Source organism: Bos taurus, chromosome 20, assembly GCF_002263795.3.
Source record: "Bos taurus isolate L1 Dominette 01449 registration number 42190680 breed Hereford chromosome 20, ARS-UCD2.0, whole genome shotgun sequence".
Classification (NCBI taxonomy): domain Eukaryota; kingdom Metazoa; phylum Chordata; class Mammalia; order Artiodactyla; family Bovidae; genus Bos; species Bos taurus.
The window spans coordinates 37,040,989-37,057,316 of NC_037347.1; the positions used below are offsets into that span (position 1 = coordinate 37,040,989).

The 16,328-nt window shown below is 39.9% G+C and overlaps 2 protein-coding genes and 1 non-coding gene across 11 annotated transcripts in view; 1 reads left to right on the forward strand and 2 right to left on the reverse strand.

The window, feature by feature from the left end:
• Positions 1-437: 437 nt before the first annotated feature.
• Positions 438-2,220, reverse strand: LOC132343195 (uncharacterized). The gene is made up of 2 exons (XM_059878818.1): positions 2,168-2,220; positions 438-1,588 (listed from the first exon to the last, which is right to left on the reverse strand). Exons 1-2 carry the CDS (start codon positions 2,218-2,220, stop codon positions 721-723), a joined length of 921 nt encoding a protein of 306 aa, XP_059734801.1. The 3' UTR covers positions 438-720.
• Positions 1,004-1,073, reverse strand: MIR2360 (microRNA mir-2360). Its single transcript, NR_030946.1, has one exon. It is a non-coding gene; the product is annotated as a microRNA mir-2360 (primary transcript).
• The window catches only part of CPLANE1 (ciliogenesis and planar polarity effector complex subunit 1), a 108,284-nt gene continuing 93,114 nt past the window's right edge, over positions 1,159-16,328 (forward strand). For 8 of the 9 annotated variants that reach the window (XM_059878889.1, XM_059878893.1, XM_059878891.1 and 5 more), the window contains exons 1-12: positions 1,159-1,210; positions 1,883-2,117; positions 4,081-4,207; positions 5,685-5,820; positions 5,939-6,058; positions 6,445-6,677; positions 7,736-7,842; positions 9,048-9,204; positions 9,630-9,733; positions 12,971-13,153; positions 15,387-15,636; positions 16,110-16,265. In XM_059878889.1, coding sequence (XP_059734872.1) covers positions 4,127-4,207; positions 5,685-5,820; positions 5,939-6,058; positions 6,445-6,677; positions 7,736-7,842; positions 9,048-9,204; positions 9,630-9,733; positions 12,971-13,153; positions 15,387-15,636; positions 16,110-16,265 — 1,527 coding nt within the window. In that variant the 5' untranslated portion in view covers positions 1,159-1,210; positions 1,883-2,117; positions 4,081-4,126. The remainder of the gene's footprint in view (positions 1,211-1,882; positions 2,118-4,080; positions 4,208-5,684; positions 5,821-5,938; positions 6,059-6,444; positions 6,678-7,735; positions 7,843-9,047; positions 9,205-9,629; positions 9,734-12,970; positions 13,154-15,386; positions 15,637-16,109; positions 16,266-16,328) is intronic. The other variant, XM_024981491.2, reaches the window with a different exon arrangement.

The window sequence follows — 16,328 nt, forward strand, 5'->3', positions numbered from 1 at the left end:
TGAAAAAGCTGGCTTAAAGCTCAACATTCAGAAAATGAAGATCATGGCATCTGGTCCCATCACATCATGGGAAATAGATGGGGAAACAGTGGAAACAGTGTCAGACTTTATTTTTCTGGGCTCCAAAATCACTGCAGATGTTAACTGCAGCCATGAAATTAAAAGACGCTTACTCCTTGGAAGGAAAGTTATGACCAACCTAGATAGCATATTGAAAAGCAGAGACATTACTTTGCCAACAAAAGTCCGTCTAGTCAAGGCTATGGTTTTTCCTGTGGTCATGTATGGATGTGAGAGTTGGACTGTGAAGAAGTAGTCCGTCTAGTCAAGGCTATGGTTTTTCCTGTGGTCATGTATGGATATGAGAGTTGGACTGTGAAGAAGGCTGCGTGCCGACGAATTGATGCTTTTGAACTGTGGTGTTGGAGAACTCTTGAGAGTCCCTTGGACTGTAAGGAGATCCAATCAGTCCATTCTGAAGGAGATCACCCCTGGGATTTCTTTGGAGGGAATGATACTGAAGCTGAAACTCCAGTACTTTGGCCACCTCATGCGAAGAGTTGACTTATTGGAAAAGACTCTGATGCTGGGAGGAATTGGGGGCAGGAGAAGAGGACGACAGAGGATGAGATGGCTGGATGGCATCACTGACTCGATGGACGTGAGTTTGAGTGAACTCCGGGAGTTGGTGATGGACAGGGAGGCCTGGCATGCTGCGACTCATGGGGTCGCAAAGAGTCGGACACGACTGAGCGAGTGAAGTGAACTGAAACGGTTTTCTGGAGAGCGCCACACACAGCCTGCGCACTCAAAGGTGTGTGTCAGAGGAACGAACGCAACATCGTGGAGGTGAAACAGAACGACCCCAGCAGCCCAGGATGAGACCCTGAGCAGAAGGACGGGCGGCGGGACAGAGGAGACGCAGGCGGGGAGGCAGCGGAGGCGCAGGACCGCTGGGAGGACGAGGGCGGGAACCCCGGGAGACCCGGCGGAGAGAAAGACTGGGGAACGCCTCCAGCCTCCTGCCCGCGCTCCCTGCCGGCGCGGAGCAGGCGCACTGGCGGCGCTCGCCCGCGTCCCTTCCCCGCCCTCCGCCGTCGCCAAGGCGCAGGCTTGCGTCGGGGCGGGCAGCTCCGCCCGTCTCCGTCGCCCTCCTTCATCTCGGCCTCGCCGTGCCTTCCTGCCCCGGACGGGCCAGGCCCTGGCGGAGGTAACTTCCCGCAGAGTCCCGTCTCGCACGGCCCCAGCCTCCTCCCCTTGCCCTCCGGCCCGCCGCGTCCTCGGGCTCCTCCGCCCCCTCACTCTCTCGAGTCTTGGCGCGCCCGCTACCTCCCCTGCCCCGCCATCCCCCGCCCCACCCAGCCCCCTACCCGCTACCCCGGCGTCGTTCTCCGGCCGCAGCATCCTCAGCCTCACGGAGGTGCGGGGTCGCCCTCGGCTGGCTGGGAACGAAGTCCGGTTCGGGCTCCACCTCGGCCCGGTGTCCTCCAGCTCCTGCCCGGTCCCCGGTGGGCGCCGCGGTGGCAGCTCGCGGGGGTGGAGGCCCGCGCTGCCCCGCACGGTCCGGTAGGGAATCTCAGAGGGGTCCCTGGGGATGCCTCATGAGAGGTGGTCGTGGGCCAACTCCTGTGTGTGACATTGGTGGGGGATAAGTTGAGCGCCGGGGAATGGACGTGATTTCTTAGGCTCGTCTGTGGTGCAAACCACCGAACAACTTGGATTATTCCTCTGGAAATTGCTTTTGCCAGTGTGTTTTAAATTAAGATACGGGGAGCGGGGTGCGGTAAAACTTAACCTATTTCTCCTCCTCACATATTTTGTGTGGTCGAGTTTATCTCTGTCGTCCAGTAACTAATTTGACGTGTTTCGTGGTGTTTATTAGTATCCGTCTGGAGGCTTCACAGGTGGCGCTAGTGGTAAAGAACCCGCCTGCCCATGCAGGAGACCTAAGAGACCCAAGTTTGATCCCTGGGTTGGGAAGATCCCCTGGAGGAGAGAATGGCAACCCACTCCAGTATTCTTGCCTGGAAAATTCCATGGACAGAGGAGCCTCCGAGGCTACAGTCCATGGGGTCGCAAAGAGTCAGCCAGGACTGAGCTTCCAAGCACACACATCTGTAGGTACCATTAGTGATTTTAGTGCCAGTCGGTATACAGCACAAATAACCTTCGCTCTATAACAGGAGGTGATTTTCGGAGCTTTAAGAGACAGAAGGCCATCCATCATCAAATTCTGTAGGGCTCTGTCTTTACTTCTTGAAATGATGAACTAGTTTTTTATCCTTTACTTTTTGCCGCGCAGCATGCAGTGTCTTAGACTCCTCCCCCACCCGCCCCCCTGCCCGCATCATACCCGTGGCCTGTGCAAGACAACCAGCAAAATCAGAAAATCAACATTCATCTGTCACAGTCATCTAATCCTCAGTTTCTCTTTCTATTCAGGTTTTTCCGTTTCTCCCATATTGCCCTTTATAGTGCAAACATAAAGTGTACAATTTACTGACTGCGTGTAGTTGTCAGGTTTTTCTCTTTGGGACTAGTTTTTCAATCTTTTCCCAACTTTCATAACCTTAAAACTTTTGAACGTTACCGATCAGTTATTTTGTAAAATGTCCCTTGGTTTGGGTTTGCCTGATATTTACTTGTGATTAGATTCAGATTATGTTCCTTTGTACATATGTCATCACAGATGTTTTTCTCCTTTTAACTGTTAGGTGGCAGGTGATTTCCTTTTGTCCCATTCTGATTATTTTCATTGTGATCCTTAGATACAATGGAATCTGCCCAGTTTCTTCATTGTGAAGTTACTCTTTTGTCTTTTGTAATTAATGAGTATTTTATAGGGATATTTTGAAACAATGTAAATATACCATTTTGCATCAAATATTCAATTTAATAATTTACTTTTTTATGATTATATGGATTCATGGTTTCCCGTTTTAGTCCATGGATTTTTAAATCCATTACTGTAATTTGTTCTGATGCTCAAAGTGTCCTCAGTTTCTTCTGTGGGATCCCTTTCATTATGGCTTCTGTGTCCTCACTTTGGCTCCACATCACTGTGTCACATTCCCTCAGTGATCATCCTCCCAAGATTCACTCAAGAATGGACCATTCACCCAAGATTATGTTCCTGTCACCCCAGTAGAGCTCTGACAAACGAGTCATGGCCTCTATTGAAACCATCCCCATACCCAGCATGGAGCCTTGCTGGACATCTTTACATCATATTATTTCAGGGCTTCGCTTCTGTGTGGTCTAGTTTGGACTTTCTTAGAGCTCGGTGGCTTAGGGTAGTTTGACTGCTTATGTGGTGATTGAAGGCTTCAACAGTAATTATTCCAGGAGTAAGGTAGAAGGTGTGGGGCGGTCTAGGTGGCTCAGAGATAAAGAATCTGCCTGCCAATGCAGGAGATGTAGGAGATGTGGGTTCTGTCCCTGTGTTGGGAAGATCCCCCGAAGAAGGAAATGGTAACCCACTCCAGTATTCTTGCCTGGAAAATCCCATGGGCAGAGGAGCCTGACGGACTATAGTTGGCCAGGCTGTAGAGGTTGCAGAGAGTCAGACACAACTGAGCTAATAAGCGCACACACACAAGGTAGATGATGTATTGCCTTGTATGAGCTAGCGTTGTGAAATGCATAGCCTCACTTCCATTTTAGTCTTAGTCAAAGTAGTAAAAAACCACCCAATTTCAAGGGATGAGGCATAGACCAGAGCTCTCAGTGAGAGAGAGGAGTGTTAAAGTCATAGTGTAAGAAGAGTGTATGGGGTAGGGGGTATTTTTGTGGTCATCTTTGGAAAGATGAGAAAGTAATCACATAGAAACTATATTGTCAAGATATTCTTCAAGTTTGTGTTTATTTTCATAGTCTGAGGAATAACTTATCAAAAAAGCAAACACCTTTTGCCTGACTATTCAAGATTAGATACTGAATAAAGTGTCAGCATTTTACCTTAAAAAGAGAGTTAACTTGAGCTAATGAAAAAGTCATTTACTAAAACTTTATGAAAACTCTTAAAATCTTCAGTAAATATTATGGGGTCTTATCATTTTTTTGTTGTTTTGATTTTTACAGCATCTTGTGACTTTTGACTTAATTGGTCTTTGATATCTTAACAAGCATGGAGATAAGATTAGAAGTTTTGACTTCAACCAGTATCAAGCACAAAAAACCCTGGCCACGAGTCTCCTGGTTGGGACAGGTAAGTTTTTCTTCAGTTGTACAGTATCAGTTGTAATATGTGTTACATGTGTGCTTTGCCTCTAAGATTGAAGAATGCTGCTGCTGCTAAGTCGCTTCAGTTGTATCAGACTCTGTGCGACCCCATAGACAGCAGCCCACCAGGCTCCCCCGTCCCTGGGATTCTCCAGGCAAGAACACTGGAGTGGGTTGCCATTTCCTTCTCCAATGCATGAAAGTGAAAAGTGAAAGTGAAGTCACTCAGTTGTGTCCGATTCCTAGCGACCCCATGGACTGCAGCCCCCCAGGTTCCTCCGTCCATGGGATTTTCCAGGCAAGAGTACTGGAGTGGGGTGCGATTGCCTTCTCCGAAGATTGAAGAATAGCCTTTAAAAAATAAAATAGCATCTGCAGAAGGATCACTTGCCCACTGAACAGGACTTTGTGTATTTGCATGGTAGGAGGCTGGCAGAGGTGGGGAGGGAGCATCAGTCTTTCTGTGGTCTGATCACATTTGTCACCTCTCTCATCACTTTCTTGCTCCTTTTCTCCATCACCTGCTTCATCTTCTTCACCATCCTTTGTTGCTTTGCTGTTGGTGTTCTGGGATGGTGTATCATCCTCACTCTCATCTTCTGGGCTCTCCTGGGAATTCTGGGACACAGTTTCTTCACCCTGCAAGTCCCAGTTTTTGAGATTGCCCAGCCAGAAAACCTCTCTGCCGTTGTTGAAAATGAGCATGGCTTTCGCATCTACAGAGTCTTTTTTGAGCAAGGGCACATGTTTGGGGAGTTTCATGTCCTGGTGAATCTTGGAATACCCACGCAGGTGATGAAGCAGCCTGGAAGGTTTCCAGGAAGCTCAGAACATTTTCTGGATGTTTTCTAAAACTGAAGTCTACGAGCACATGCTACTGCTTCAGAAATGAGAAGCCATGTCTATTTAAGTAAATAATTTAAAACTTGCCCATACTACTCTTCAGATCGGTGAGCTAACAGCAGATATCTCAGTTTGGGCTAGCAGAATTGGAAGACACTCCTATAATTTTAAAGTTCAAATAAATCTCAGTGTGAGTACTAGGTCATCCTACCTAGTAATTCTAATAAGACATACTTTTAAGATAGAATGAAAACATCTTCAGGGTACATAATTAGCCTTATTGTTGGGACCTCTGATGGTCAGGTGATCAGTAATCTACTTTCCAGTTTAGGGGATGTGGATTCGAGTCCTGGTCAGGGAACTAAGATCCCACTTGCCACTGGGCAGCTAAGCCCCCGTGCCACAACTAGAGAAGCCCTTGAGCCACAGTGAAGACCCAGTGCAGCCAATAAATAAATAAAACTGTTTTTTACAAAAGCCCTTATTGTTCATTTTATGGTGTGTAGTACAAATATACCATCTTTCTTAGATGTCACTTTCTTTTCCTTTCTGTGATAACTTACGTAGGTGGCTGAATTAACTTTGGCATCTCTTAAGTTTCCATGTATTTCTTCTCCTAGGAAAATGAAGCTGTTTTTCTTTTGGATGATAAATCCGTAAATGAAATTAATTTGCTCTCAGGAAGGACAAAGAAGAAAATCCCCAGTCTTCAGCCTTTGTTGAAGGATGTTACACTCCTAACAACGTCCAGTAACGGTTGAGTAGTACTGATATTGTCAAAGGGCTAGATTAACTGTGCTTTTAAAAATAATTTTTGGGGTAATATTAAGGAATTTGTTAGACTGTAAGCATTGTGTTTCCGTTTTGAAAACAGATGCCTGGCTGGCTGGGGTACTCACCACAGGGGAGGTTTTCCTCTGGAACAAAGATCAAGATTGTTTGAAAACTATACCAGCAACTGAAAAGCCTAAGGACATGATTAAAGCTGCAGTAGGTGGGAGTTTTTTTGTTTGTTTAAATTGATTTAACTTGATATATAGAAGGAAAAGAAATATACCTCTGCTTTTGTAAATATCTGTATGTATTTCCATGTATCTGTAAGTATTTTTTGATGTTGGTTATTTGTAACACTAAGGTTCATCTTGAGGAAGAAAAATCTGGCATACCTAACATACCTGTGATAGAAGTGGGTTCCTAGTATCACACATGAGTACATGATTAAGTGTTAATATTATTTGTACTTTTATTATTAATGCCTTAGTTTTTCTTTCTGAATGGAAACCTCATTTAGGTTCCTTGTTGTCAGAATAGATAAAATTTGTACTTTTTTGCAGGAATTCTGACTTCAGAGGTTTAGTAACTTTGTTGTTGTTTTTTTAGCAAGCTCTTCCAGACTGTACTTGTATGTATCTGGCAATGGGAAAAGAGTTCTGCTTATGACTCCTTCTGGATGCATATTCCTTTGGGAACATTTGGAATTCAAGAATGGTTTATCTTCCAAAAGCCTTTCCTTGGTGGGCCAGTGGTCCCAGATCATGCCTGAAGAAGCAGTTCCTTTGCCTTCCACTGAAGATAAAGAAGCGGTAGTGCATGCTGTTTTTATAAAAAATGAGGTAAATTCCAAATCAGACAGGGTGTTCTTGAAGTGGAGACCTCAGACTCTAAGAGCAGACACTTTCTGGGAAGCTGTTGAGCAGAATGTGTAATGATAGCTGTATATCTCCAGTCATCATTAATTGTAGTAATGGTGAAATTATCGTGGAAAAGGTATTTTTATATTTCTTGGTCCCATTTTAAAAGATTTTATTAAAAGTGGTTTGAACTTTGAGTTTCCTTGGTCTTTCCCTAGTTTTACTTTTCCTTAGTTTTAGAATATAACTAGCTTGATAATAAAAAAAAGAAACTAGAATTGGTGATATTAAGTAGCCCATTCCCAGTAAATAACACATTTATTAACTAAAAGACATGTTAAATAGCTGTGTGATACACTTTGTATGTGTTGACGCATATGTTTTTACCCACTTTGCTATTGTTAAAAATTGTGTTTTGAACTTCTGTTATTTACCCCATGAATATGCCCTAGTTTAAATAATATGCAACCATAAAAGAAGAGAAAAATAAATATATAAGAATATTCCCAGTTATATAGCCAGAGTAAATGGCAGTGTTTTCTTAAGAGAGTAACTGCACCTTGATTTCCCATTTGAGATATGCTTCTGGCTCAGAAATAAATTTCTTAGTGTTTAGCTTAATGTTAAGCTATATGTTAAGAATAAAAGTATAAGCAGGTTCTTGATATATTTCATTTGTCTTACTTATGAGAAAATGTGGGGCTGTTTTTTTGCTTGTTTTTCTGTTCTTTCATGCATGAGTTTATTTTCTATTTTCCTTGCTGGTTATTTATTTTAAACATAGCAGTGTGTACATGTTAATCCCAAACTCCCTAACTATCCCATCATTCTTCCCCCTGGTAACCATAAATTCATTCTCTAAGTCTGTGAATCTGTTTTATGAACAAGTTCATTTGTATCACTTTTTTTTAGATTCCGCATAAAAACGATATCATACGATATTCCTCTTTCTCTGACTTCACTCAGTATGACAGTTTCTAGATCCTCTTGATTTATTTTCAGATTTATTATATACTAAAGTATATGAAATTTATCTACAGTTATTTGGAGACTGCTGCTTGTGTTCATTTACTTTCTATTCCGGGGAATGCCTGAAGTTAACATTTCTAGCAATTCGGTGGCATGAAAATGTATTTACACCTGTAAGGTGAGGTAAATGTTTCCTTCTTTCTTGTTTTCTATCTTTTTTTTTTGACCATTCTGAACAGCACATGGAATCTTCTTAGTTCCCCCACAGGGAATTGAACCCACAGTCCCTGCATTGCAAGTGCAGAGTCGTAACCACTGGACTGCCAGGGAAGTTCTTCTGTCCCTTTTGAAACATTATTATAATATCTTTTGGCCCATAAATACATAATAAGATCAGTAAATGAAATGTGAACATTGACCTTTGAGACTTTACAAATCGTTTGTCCCTATAAGTATTGTTCTGTTTCTTTACTTTTCATTTTACTTGTTTATTACAGAAAGTTTTTCTTGTTTTTATTTTGTTTTCCTTCTTGGAATTGAGAACACATAAAAGGTAAGGCTGGCTATGGTCTTATCTTAAGACTATAAAAAACTCCTTTGAAAACTAATTCAGTTGAATTTTGAAAAGGATGTAACTTACTTGAATTTATTACCATACCTTTTAAATTCTCTTGTTTTTTTTTTAATTAAAAGTTTTATTTATTTTAAAAAGCCCAATGAAATAGAATGCATTTAAAAGCATATAATGACTTAAGATTTACTAAAATAGTGAGATTTTTTTTTTCTGTTTATTTTCTTTATTTCTTATGCTAGCAGTACTTTATTCAGGTGTAATTTATATAAAGTCAAATGAACAAATCTTAAATGTACAACTAGGTTTGGTGGTTTAGTTGCTAAATTGTGTCTGACTCTTTTGAACCAATGGACAGTAGCCTGCCTGGCTTCTCTGTCCATGGGATCCTCTAGGCAAGAATACTGGAGAGGGTTGACATTCCCTTCTCCAGGGGATCTTCCTGACCCAAGAATTGAACCTGGTTCTCCTGCATTGCAGGCATATTCTTTACCGACTGAGTTATGAGGGAAGCCCAGAAATATTTGTAATAATGTAGAAATATGTGTATCTAAACTTTTAGTGGATGCACATGTGTTTGGGGTTGGCGTAGGACATGCCATTAATACAAAACTCTGATATGGACTTACCTTGTTTAGTTAGCAGTTGCTCTTTTGTGCCCTGGATAAAACTTGTGAGCAGTTGCTAAGAGACCCCAAATATATATGCATATGAAGGAATATAGCTGGACCCATCAATTTTCTGTAATGAAATATGTATTAATATGAAAGTTACTATACTTCCTGTTTTCAATTATTTCATTCCTTTCTTAGATCACTGTCATATCATGTTCAGTGGGCTCAGCAGGATTGCCTTCTGTGCAGTCTGATCCCTAAATGTGAGTCAGTGAAGTCAAGGGGAGCTCTGATTTCTGCATTTTCAAGAGATGGACTTACCCTGGCAGTAACACTTAATCAGAAAGACCCAAAGGTCAGTAAATGTGATCTCTCTTGGGAGTAAGCTGTAAAAGAGAGAGTATAGTTCAGTTTAGAGATTTTTTTCCCCCTTGAATATGTTTGTTTTTTTTTTAATACTACTTTATGTTCTTTACATTGGTATATTCTGATCTAACTTCACTTTGTAAATTGGTAACATTATTTACATTAGGTGCCATAATTCTCAAAATTTGACCTTCAGAAGCAAAAAGAGGATAATGGAAAAGGAAGAAAGAGGGGCAAAGTGGTGACTGATATTCTTAAAATGTAGTGTGAAAGGGAAAAGAGTTACGGATGGTTGGTATTGTCTTGCCAGTTGGGAAAGACAAGATAGTTTGTTGATATAATAGATCTCTAGGTCTTCAGAAATATAAGTAAAATGATTTTAATTGTTTTGTTGTCTTTTTTTTCTCTTTCTAGGCAACTCAGGTATTATTTATAAACACACTGAATTTTGTTACTCTCTATGGTAGCCTTAAAGGATGTAGTAATAAGAATCCTGTGGTTCCAGCTACTCTTGTCAGGTAAGGATTTGTTTTTATTTCTAAATAGTGTTTTTCTTTTACTTTTTTAATAGTTTAATAAGTTTAAGGCTATGATAAGTAGTGTCTAAATAGATATTTTCACAACAAATATTCTTAAAAAGAATTCTTTAAGAGATGGGAAATTCTTCAAGAGATGGGAATACCAGACCACCTTACCTGTCTCCTGAGAAACCTGTATGCAGGTCAAAAAGCAACAGTTAGAACTGGACATGGAACAATGGACTGGTTCAAAATTGGGAAAGGAGTACATCAAGGCTGTATATTGTCACCTTGCTTATTTAACTCACATGCAGAGTATATGCGAAATACCAGGCTGAATGAAGCATAAGTTAGAATCAAGATTACAGAGAGAAATATGAATAACCTCAAATATGCAGATGACACCACCCTTATGGCAGAAAGCAAAGAGGAACTAAAGAGCCTCTTGATGAAAGTGAAAGAGGAGAGTGAAAAAGCTGGCTGAAAACTCAATGTTCAAAAAACTAAGATCATTGTATCTGGTCCCATGACTTCATGGCAAATTGATGGAGAAACAATGGAAACAGTGACACACTGTTTTCTTGGACTCCAAAATCACTGCAGATGGTGACTGCAGCCATGAAATCTACCTACTCCTTGGAAGAAAAACTATGACCAACCTAGACAGCATATTAAAAAGCAGCAACTTTACTTTGCTGACAAAAGTCCATATAGTCAAAGCTATGGTTTTTCCAGTAGTCATGTATGGATGTGAGAATTGGAACATAAAGAAGGCTGAGCGCCGAAGAATTGATGCTTTTAAACTGTGATGTTGGAGTCCCTTGTACAGCAAGGACATTAAACCAGTCAATCCTAAAGGAAATCAATCCTAAGTATTCATTGAAAGGACTGATACAGAAGCTCCAATACTTTGGCCATGTGATACAAAGACTTGACTCATTAGAAAAGACCCTGATGCCAGGAAAGATTGAAGGCAGGAGGAGAAGGGGTTGAAAGAGGATGAGATGGTTGGATGGCATCACTGACTGAATGGACATGAGTTTGAGCAAAATCCGGGAATGGTGAAGGACAGGGAAGCCTGGCGTGCTGCAGTCCATGGGGTTGCAAAGAGTTGGACATGACTGAGAGACAACAACAACAAATAGATATTTAGATAGATAATGCAGCTTTTAGCATTTGTGCTTGATAGACTTTAAAGTTTGTTTTATATGTTGGACACAACTGAGCAATTTCACTTTCCCCTAGAGAAGGAAATGGCAACCCATTCCAGTATTCTTGCCTGGAAAATCCCACGGACAAGGGAGCCTGGCAGGCTACTATCCATGGATTCACAGAGAGTCAGCACCACGGAGCAACTTCACTTTATATAAGGAAAGCCTTCAGTCCTTTCAGGAAGGGTCTGATAGGGTGGAAGATACTTGAACACATTTTCTTTTCTCGTTTATTTCTTTCTATGTTTTCTTAGGAAGAGTAGGATTATGATTAGGTAGAGAAATACTGGACTTAGACTGAAATGAAGAATCCTGGGTTGGGAAGATCATTTTATATACTCAGGCTGGGGTGTTTTTAGCCTTTTAAACAAAGTTGGCATTCTCTGCATATGGGTGGACAGCACCGTAAGTGGTGATTTTGGATGGCAAGGGACCTATGCAGGATTATAGGGTAGGAAGATTTCCTCTTCCTCTTGGATTCTTCTAATTTCCTTTTCTGAACACTTCTCTGCTGTTCTCTGACTTTTCAGAGTTTTCAGGTTCATCCAGCCGTACATTTTTATTTTCTTTCTCTTCCCCAAATTTCCTTTCTGGTCTCAATTCAGTGGTCTGTTTGACTTAGGGTGTCCATCATTTAAATGAGAAGGAGCTATTTTCTGTCCCCATGAAAGAAATATTAATATTTCAGACAGTTAAGGAGTGGTAAAGATGGCTTTGGCAAGAGGGAATCTGCTCTTGAGTGGAGCCCTGGCAGGCTCCTGAGAGACAGGCATGGTATTGACCTTCAAAATCTACTGATAGATGTTAGTAATGGATATCACTAGGATTAGAAGTTGTTCTGACTATAATGTAAGTGAATTAAAAGCTTTACATTTTTAGGTAGTATTTTCATCTTATGATTTGTTTATGAATGTAAGTAAATTTCTGCTTGGTATGTTGTGTGAACTAGATGCTTAACTTATAGGCAAAGTACATCATGAGAAATGCTGGGCTGGAAGAAGCACAAGCTGGAATCAAGATAGCCGGGAGAAATATCAGTAACCTCAGATATGCAGATGACACCACCCTTATGGCAGAAAGTGAAGAGGAACTAAAAAGCCTCTTGATGAAAGTGAAAGTGGAGAGTGAAAAAGTTGGCTTAAAGCTCAACGTTCAGAAAACTAAGATCATGGCATCTGGTCCCATCACTTCATGGGAAATAGATGGGGAAACAGTGGAAACAGTGTCAGACTTTTGTTTTTTGGGGGCTCTAAAATCACTGCAGATGGTGATTGCATCCATGAAATTAAAAGACGTTTACTCCTTGGAAGGAAAGTTATGACCAACCTAGATAGCATATTGTAAAGCAGAGACATTACTTTGCCAACAAAGGTCCGTCTAGTCAAGGCTATGGTTTTTCCAATGGTCATGTATGGATGTGAGAGTTGGACTGTGAAGAAAGCTGAGTGCCGAAGAATTGGTGCTTTTGAACTAGGGTGTTGGAGAAGACTCTTGAGAGTCCCTTGGACTGCAAGGAGATCCAATCAGTCCATTCTAAAGGAGATTGGTCCTGGGTGTTCTTTGGAAGGAATGATGCTGAAGCTGAAACTCCAGTACTTTGGCCACCTCATGCGAAGAGGTGAATCATTGGAAAAGACTCTGATGCTGGGAGGAATTGGGGGCAGGAGGAAAAGGGGACAACAGAGGATGAGATGGCTGGATGGCATCACTGACTCGATGGACGTGAGTTTGAGTGAACTCCGGGAGTTGGTGATGGACAGGGAGGCCTGGAATGCTGCAGTTCATGGGGTCGCAAAGAGTCGGACACGACTGAACTACTGAACTGATGAACTAGATGTTTATGAGCAAACTCCTTTCTTCTTACTTATTTCTTGGGAAGTAAGATACACAAAATGTATGTGACATTTGCCTACTATTCATTCTTTTGCCCTTATTTTTTGAAGTATCTCACCCCTTCTTGGCCATTATAAATTGTTAGAGACATTGTAGAGGGTCCTTTCTAAACATCTTGTTTTGCTTTTTCTAGGTCATACTGGGTAGGTGATGTCAGCTGGACTCACGATAGTCTTCTTCTGGCTTGTGTGTTAAAACGTGGCTCCCTGGTTTTATTGACCTGCCACGGTGAATTGCTAACGTTAATTACATTTGGCTGCTCTATAGAATTTGGGCCAGCAGAATTTATTCCTCTTCACCCACTAATAACATATAGGTGAGATATTTGAATCACTTAATTTATTTACAGAAGTTTTTCTCTTTTGGTATTACTTTACTGTGTATTTTTTTAAAATATAATTTCATGTTTCAAACATCCTTTCTTTGAGTCTGTCATCTCAATATCTGTTTATTTATAGTTTTCTTCTATTTCTTTTTGTTGCTTAATCCTGGTGAAAATTTGACAATGTGACTATGTAAGTATATGTTATTTAAATATTTAACAGCATTAAAAATGTAACTTCTTTGATATAAAAATTAATAAAAATGTGATGTCTTTTATTGTTTAAAAGCAGAGCACTTAGATAAAAATTAACTTGGCATGTGGCTGTATCTGGCTTCCCAGGTGGTTCTAGTGGTAAAGAACCCAGCTGCCAGTGCAGGAATGTAGGAGACATGGATTTGATCCCTGGGTCAGGAAGATCCCCTGGAGGAGGGCATGGCAACCCACTCCAGTATTCTTGCCTGGAGGATCCCATGGACAGAGGAGCCTGGCGGGCTACAGTCCATGGGGTCGCAGAGAGTCAGACTTGACTGAAGCGACTGAGCACCCATGGATGTATCTACTTTTTTCCCAAAGGGAAAAAAGGGGAAAGTTGTTGGAAATGGATAGTAGACTTTAGAATTCAGCCATATTTAAATTTTAAATTGTGAGATCACGTAGCAGTTTGGCTTTGGAGTCAGATCAAGAATCAAATCTTGGTTCTTCTACTTATTGGTTGTGTGAGTTTGGGTAAGTTACTCTTTGAGCCTCATTTTCTTCTACTGTGAAACGAAGATGGCAGTAATTGTCTCTTAGACTTGAAGGAATGAAGCAAGATAATAAATAATTTTAAATTGCTTTAGCACAGTTCTGGCATAACGTAAGAGCTCAGTAAATATTTGTTTTTATTGATGTTGGGTAGACACATAAGATAGCTGTTTACAAAATAAAAAATTGGAAAAGGTCTTTGAAATTAATCCATTACCTTTGCTTTACAGAAGGAAAACTGAGGAGGGATGTGTCCTTGGTTATATTTAACAAAAATTTTACCTTATTTCTAGCAATAGATAATTATGATGGGAAAACTTGTCACTTCCTGCAGTGAAAGTGTTTTTCCTTATTATGGTCTGATTCCTAATTGACTTAAATTTTCCTCACATTTTCCTTAAAAATTAGTATTTAGGATCTTTCAGAATGGATTTTTTTTTCTGATTACAAAAGTAATACATATTCATTATTTTTAAAAGCTTAATCAAATGTCACAAAACTAAATACTATCGAAAGTGAAAGACTTGTAATCCTATTCCTTAGAGATAACAATTATTAGCATTTTAGTGTGTTGTCCTCTTAATTTGAAAATTTTGTATAACATGTGCAATAACAGTATTAATTTATTTTTTAAAGCAAAATAAATTATATGATATATGCCGTTTACTGTTTTGCTTTTTTGATTTGACAGTATGTCTTATACATCTTTCCATGGAGTCACTTTTTAATGGTTTTATAAATTTTGTAGACTGTACCTTCTAAAACCAACCTTCTGTTGTGGGCCATTTGGTTCATATAATCTGTAGTTAATTATTTTCCTAACCAGAAAAAAATATATTTTGGTTCTCTGTTCTCTTTATACTTATAAAGCCCCAAAGTTAATAATTAATGATACTAAGTATATACTTATAAAGCCCCAAAGTTAATAATTAGTGATGTTAAGTAATCAGTTGATATTAAGTATTCAGAATTAGGTATACCACTATAACAATAAATAACTACATTTATATGGAAACTCAGTCAAATTTAACCTTAAGCTGATAAAATTTTACTCATCACCATCCTCTCCAAATGTTTCTTAATAACAAGAATACTCACAGCTCCTATTTATATTCTTACAAGGATATTTAAATATATGATAAGAAAGAAAGTTAACAGCTAAACTGTCTTTAATAGTAAAAATAACTGCCTCAGTTTTTTTCAAAAAGAGATATAAAACTGGATTACAAGCAATATTACAGACAATAGAGTAAATGTCACAATTCTGGGAAAATTAAAAAAACCCCACCAACCTCTGTATTATTTAATTACTTATGTTTTCCTCACAGATCTGTGCACATTTAATATTTTTCTGTTTAATTTGCTTGCTTTTTCATCATTCTGAAATGTTTGTGTTTTTTTTTTCCTTTGGAATAATGTAATTGTTTTTTTAAAAGATTTTCCTCTCACTAATTCTTGAATTTTGATGTTTGTTTGCTAGACCACAGCAGTTTACACTTCAAGATTCAAATAATTCTGTAGATTCATCAGCTTCAGATAGTGACCCTATGAGACAGAGATTCTCTATAAAAGCACACTCACGATTACCCTACCTCATTATTTCTGATGGATACATGGTCACAACCCTTCGATTTCTTGATAATCTGTCTCCATCAGTGCTCATGAGATCCCTTCTACTTGATTCAACGCAGAGGCTTGAGAAAACATACGAAAGTGTGATACTGTGTAAGGTATGGTGCTTTTTGGTACCATCAATAAAAGCTGGCTTCTCAGTCTTTTTTTTTTTTTAATTTATTTATTTTTAATTGAAGGATAATTGCTTTTCAGTATTGTGTTGTTTCCTACTGAATGTCAACATTCTCGGTCTTTTTAAATTTAAAACTGTACTGACAGTGGTGTCCTTGGATTGCATACACTTGTCTGTAGAAGTTATAATTGTAGTACAGTTATGGATAAAGCTTCCATGGTGGCTCAGAGGGTAAAGCGTCTGCCTACAACGCGGGAGACGCAGGTTCAATCCCTGGGTCGGGAAGATCCCCTGGGGAAGGGAATAGCAACCCACTCCAGTACTCTTGCCTGGAAAATCCCATGGACTGAGAAGTCTGGTAGGCTACAGTCCATGGGGTTGAAAACAGTTGGACACGACTGAGCAACTTCACTTCACTATAGATAAAACTTTGCTCTTGGAAATCTTTTTCTATAGCCAAAAGGCAAAGGTCTGAACTTGCGATCACTGAATTCCCTAAGATCTAGCTTGTTAAAGCACCAAAGAAATGAAAATGTAGCTGATTCTACTGTTCCCAAATTCTTGCAAGCAGAAGAAACATTGAAGTTAAATGAAGAAACAGCAGATCTGCAGGTACTTGTTAGCAATGTTTTATTTATTTTGAACAGTTATGTACTGATTTTATTCCAAGAAACA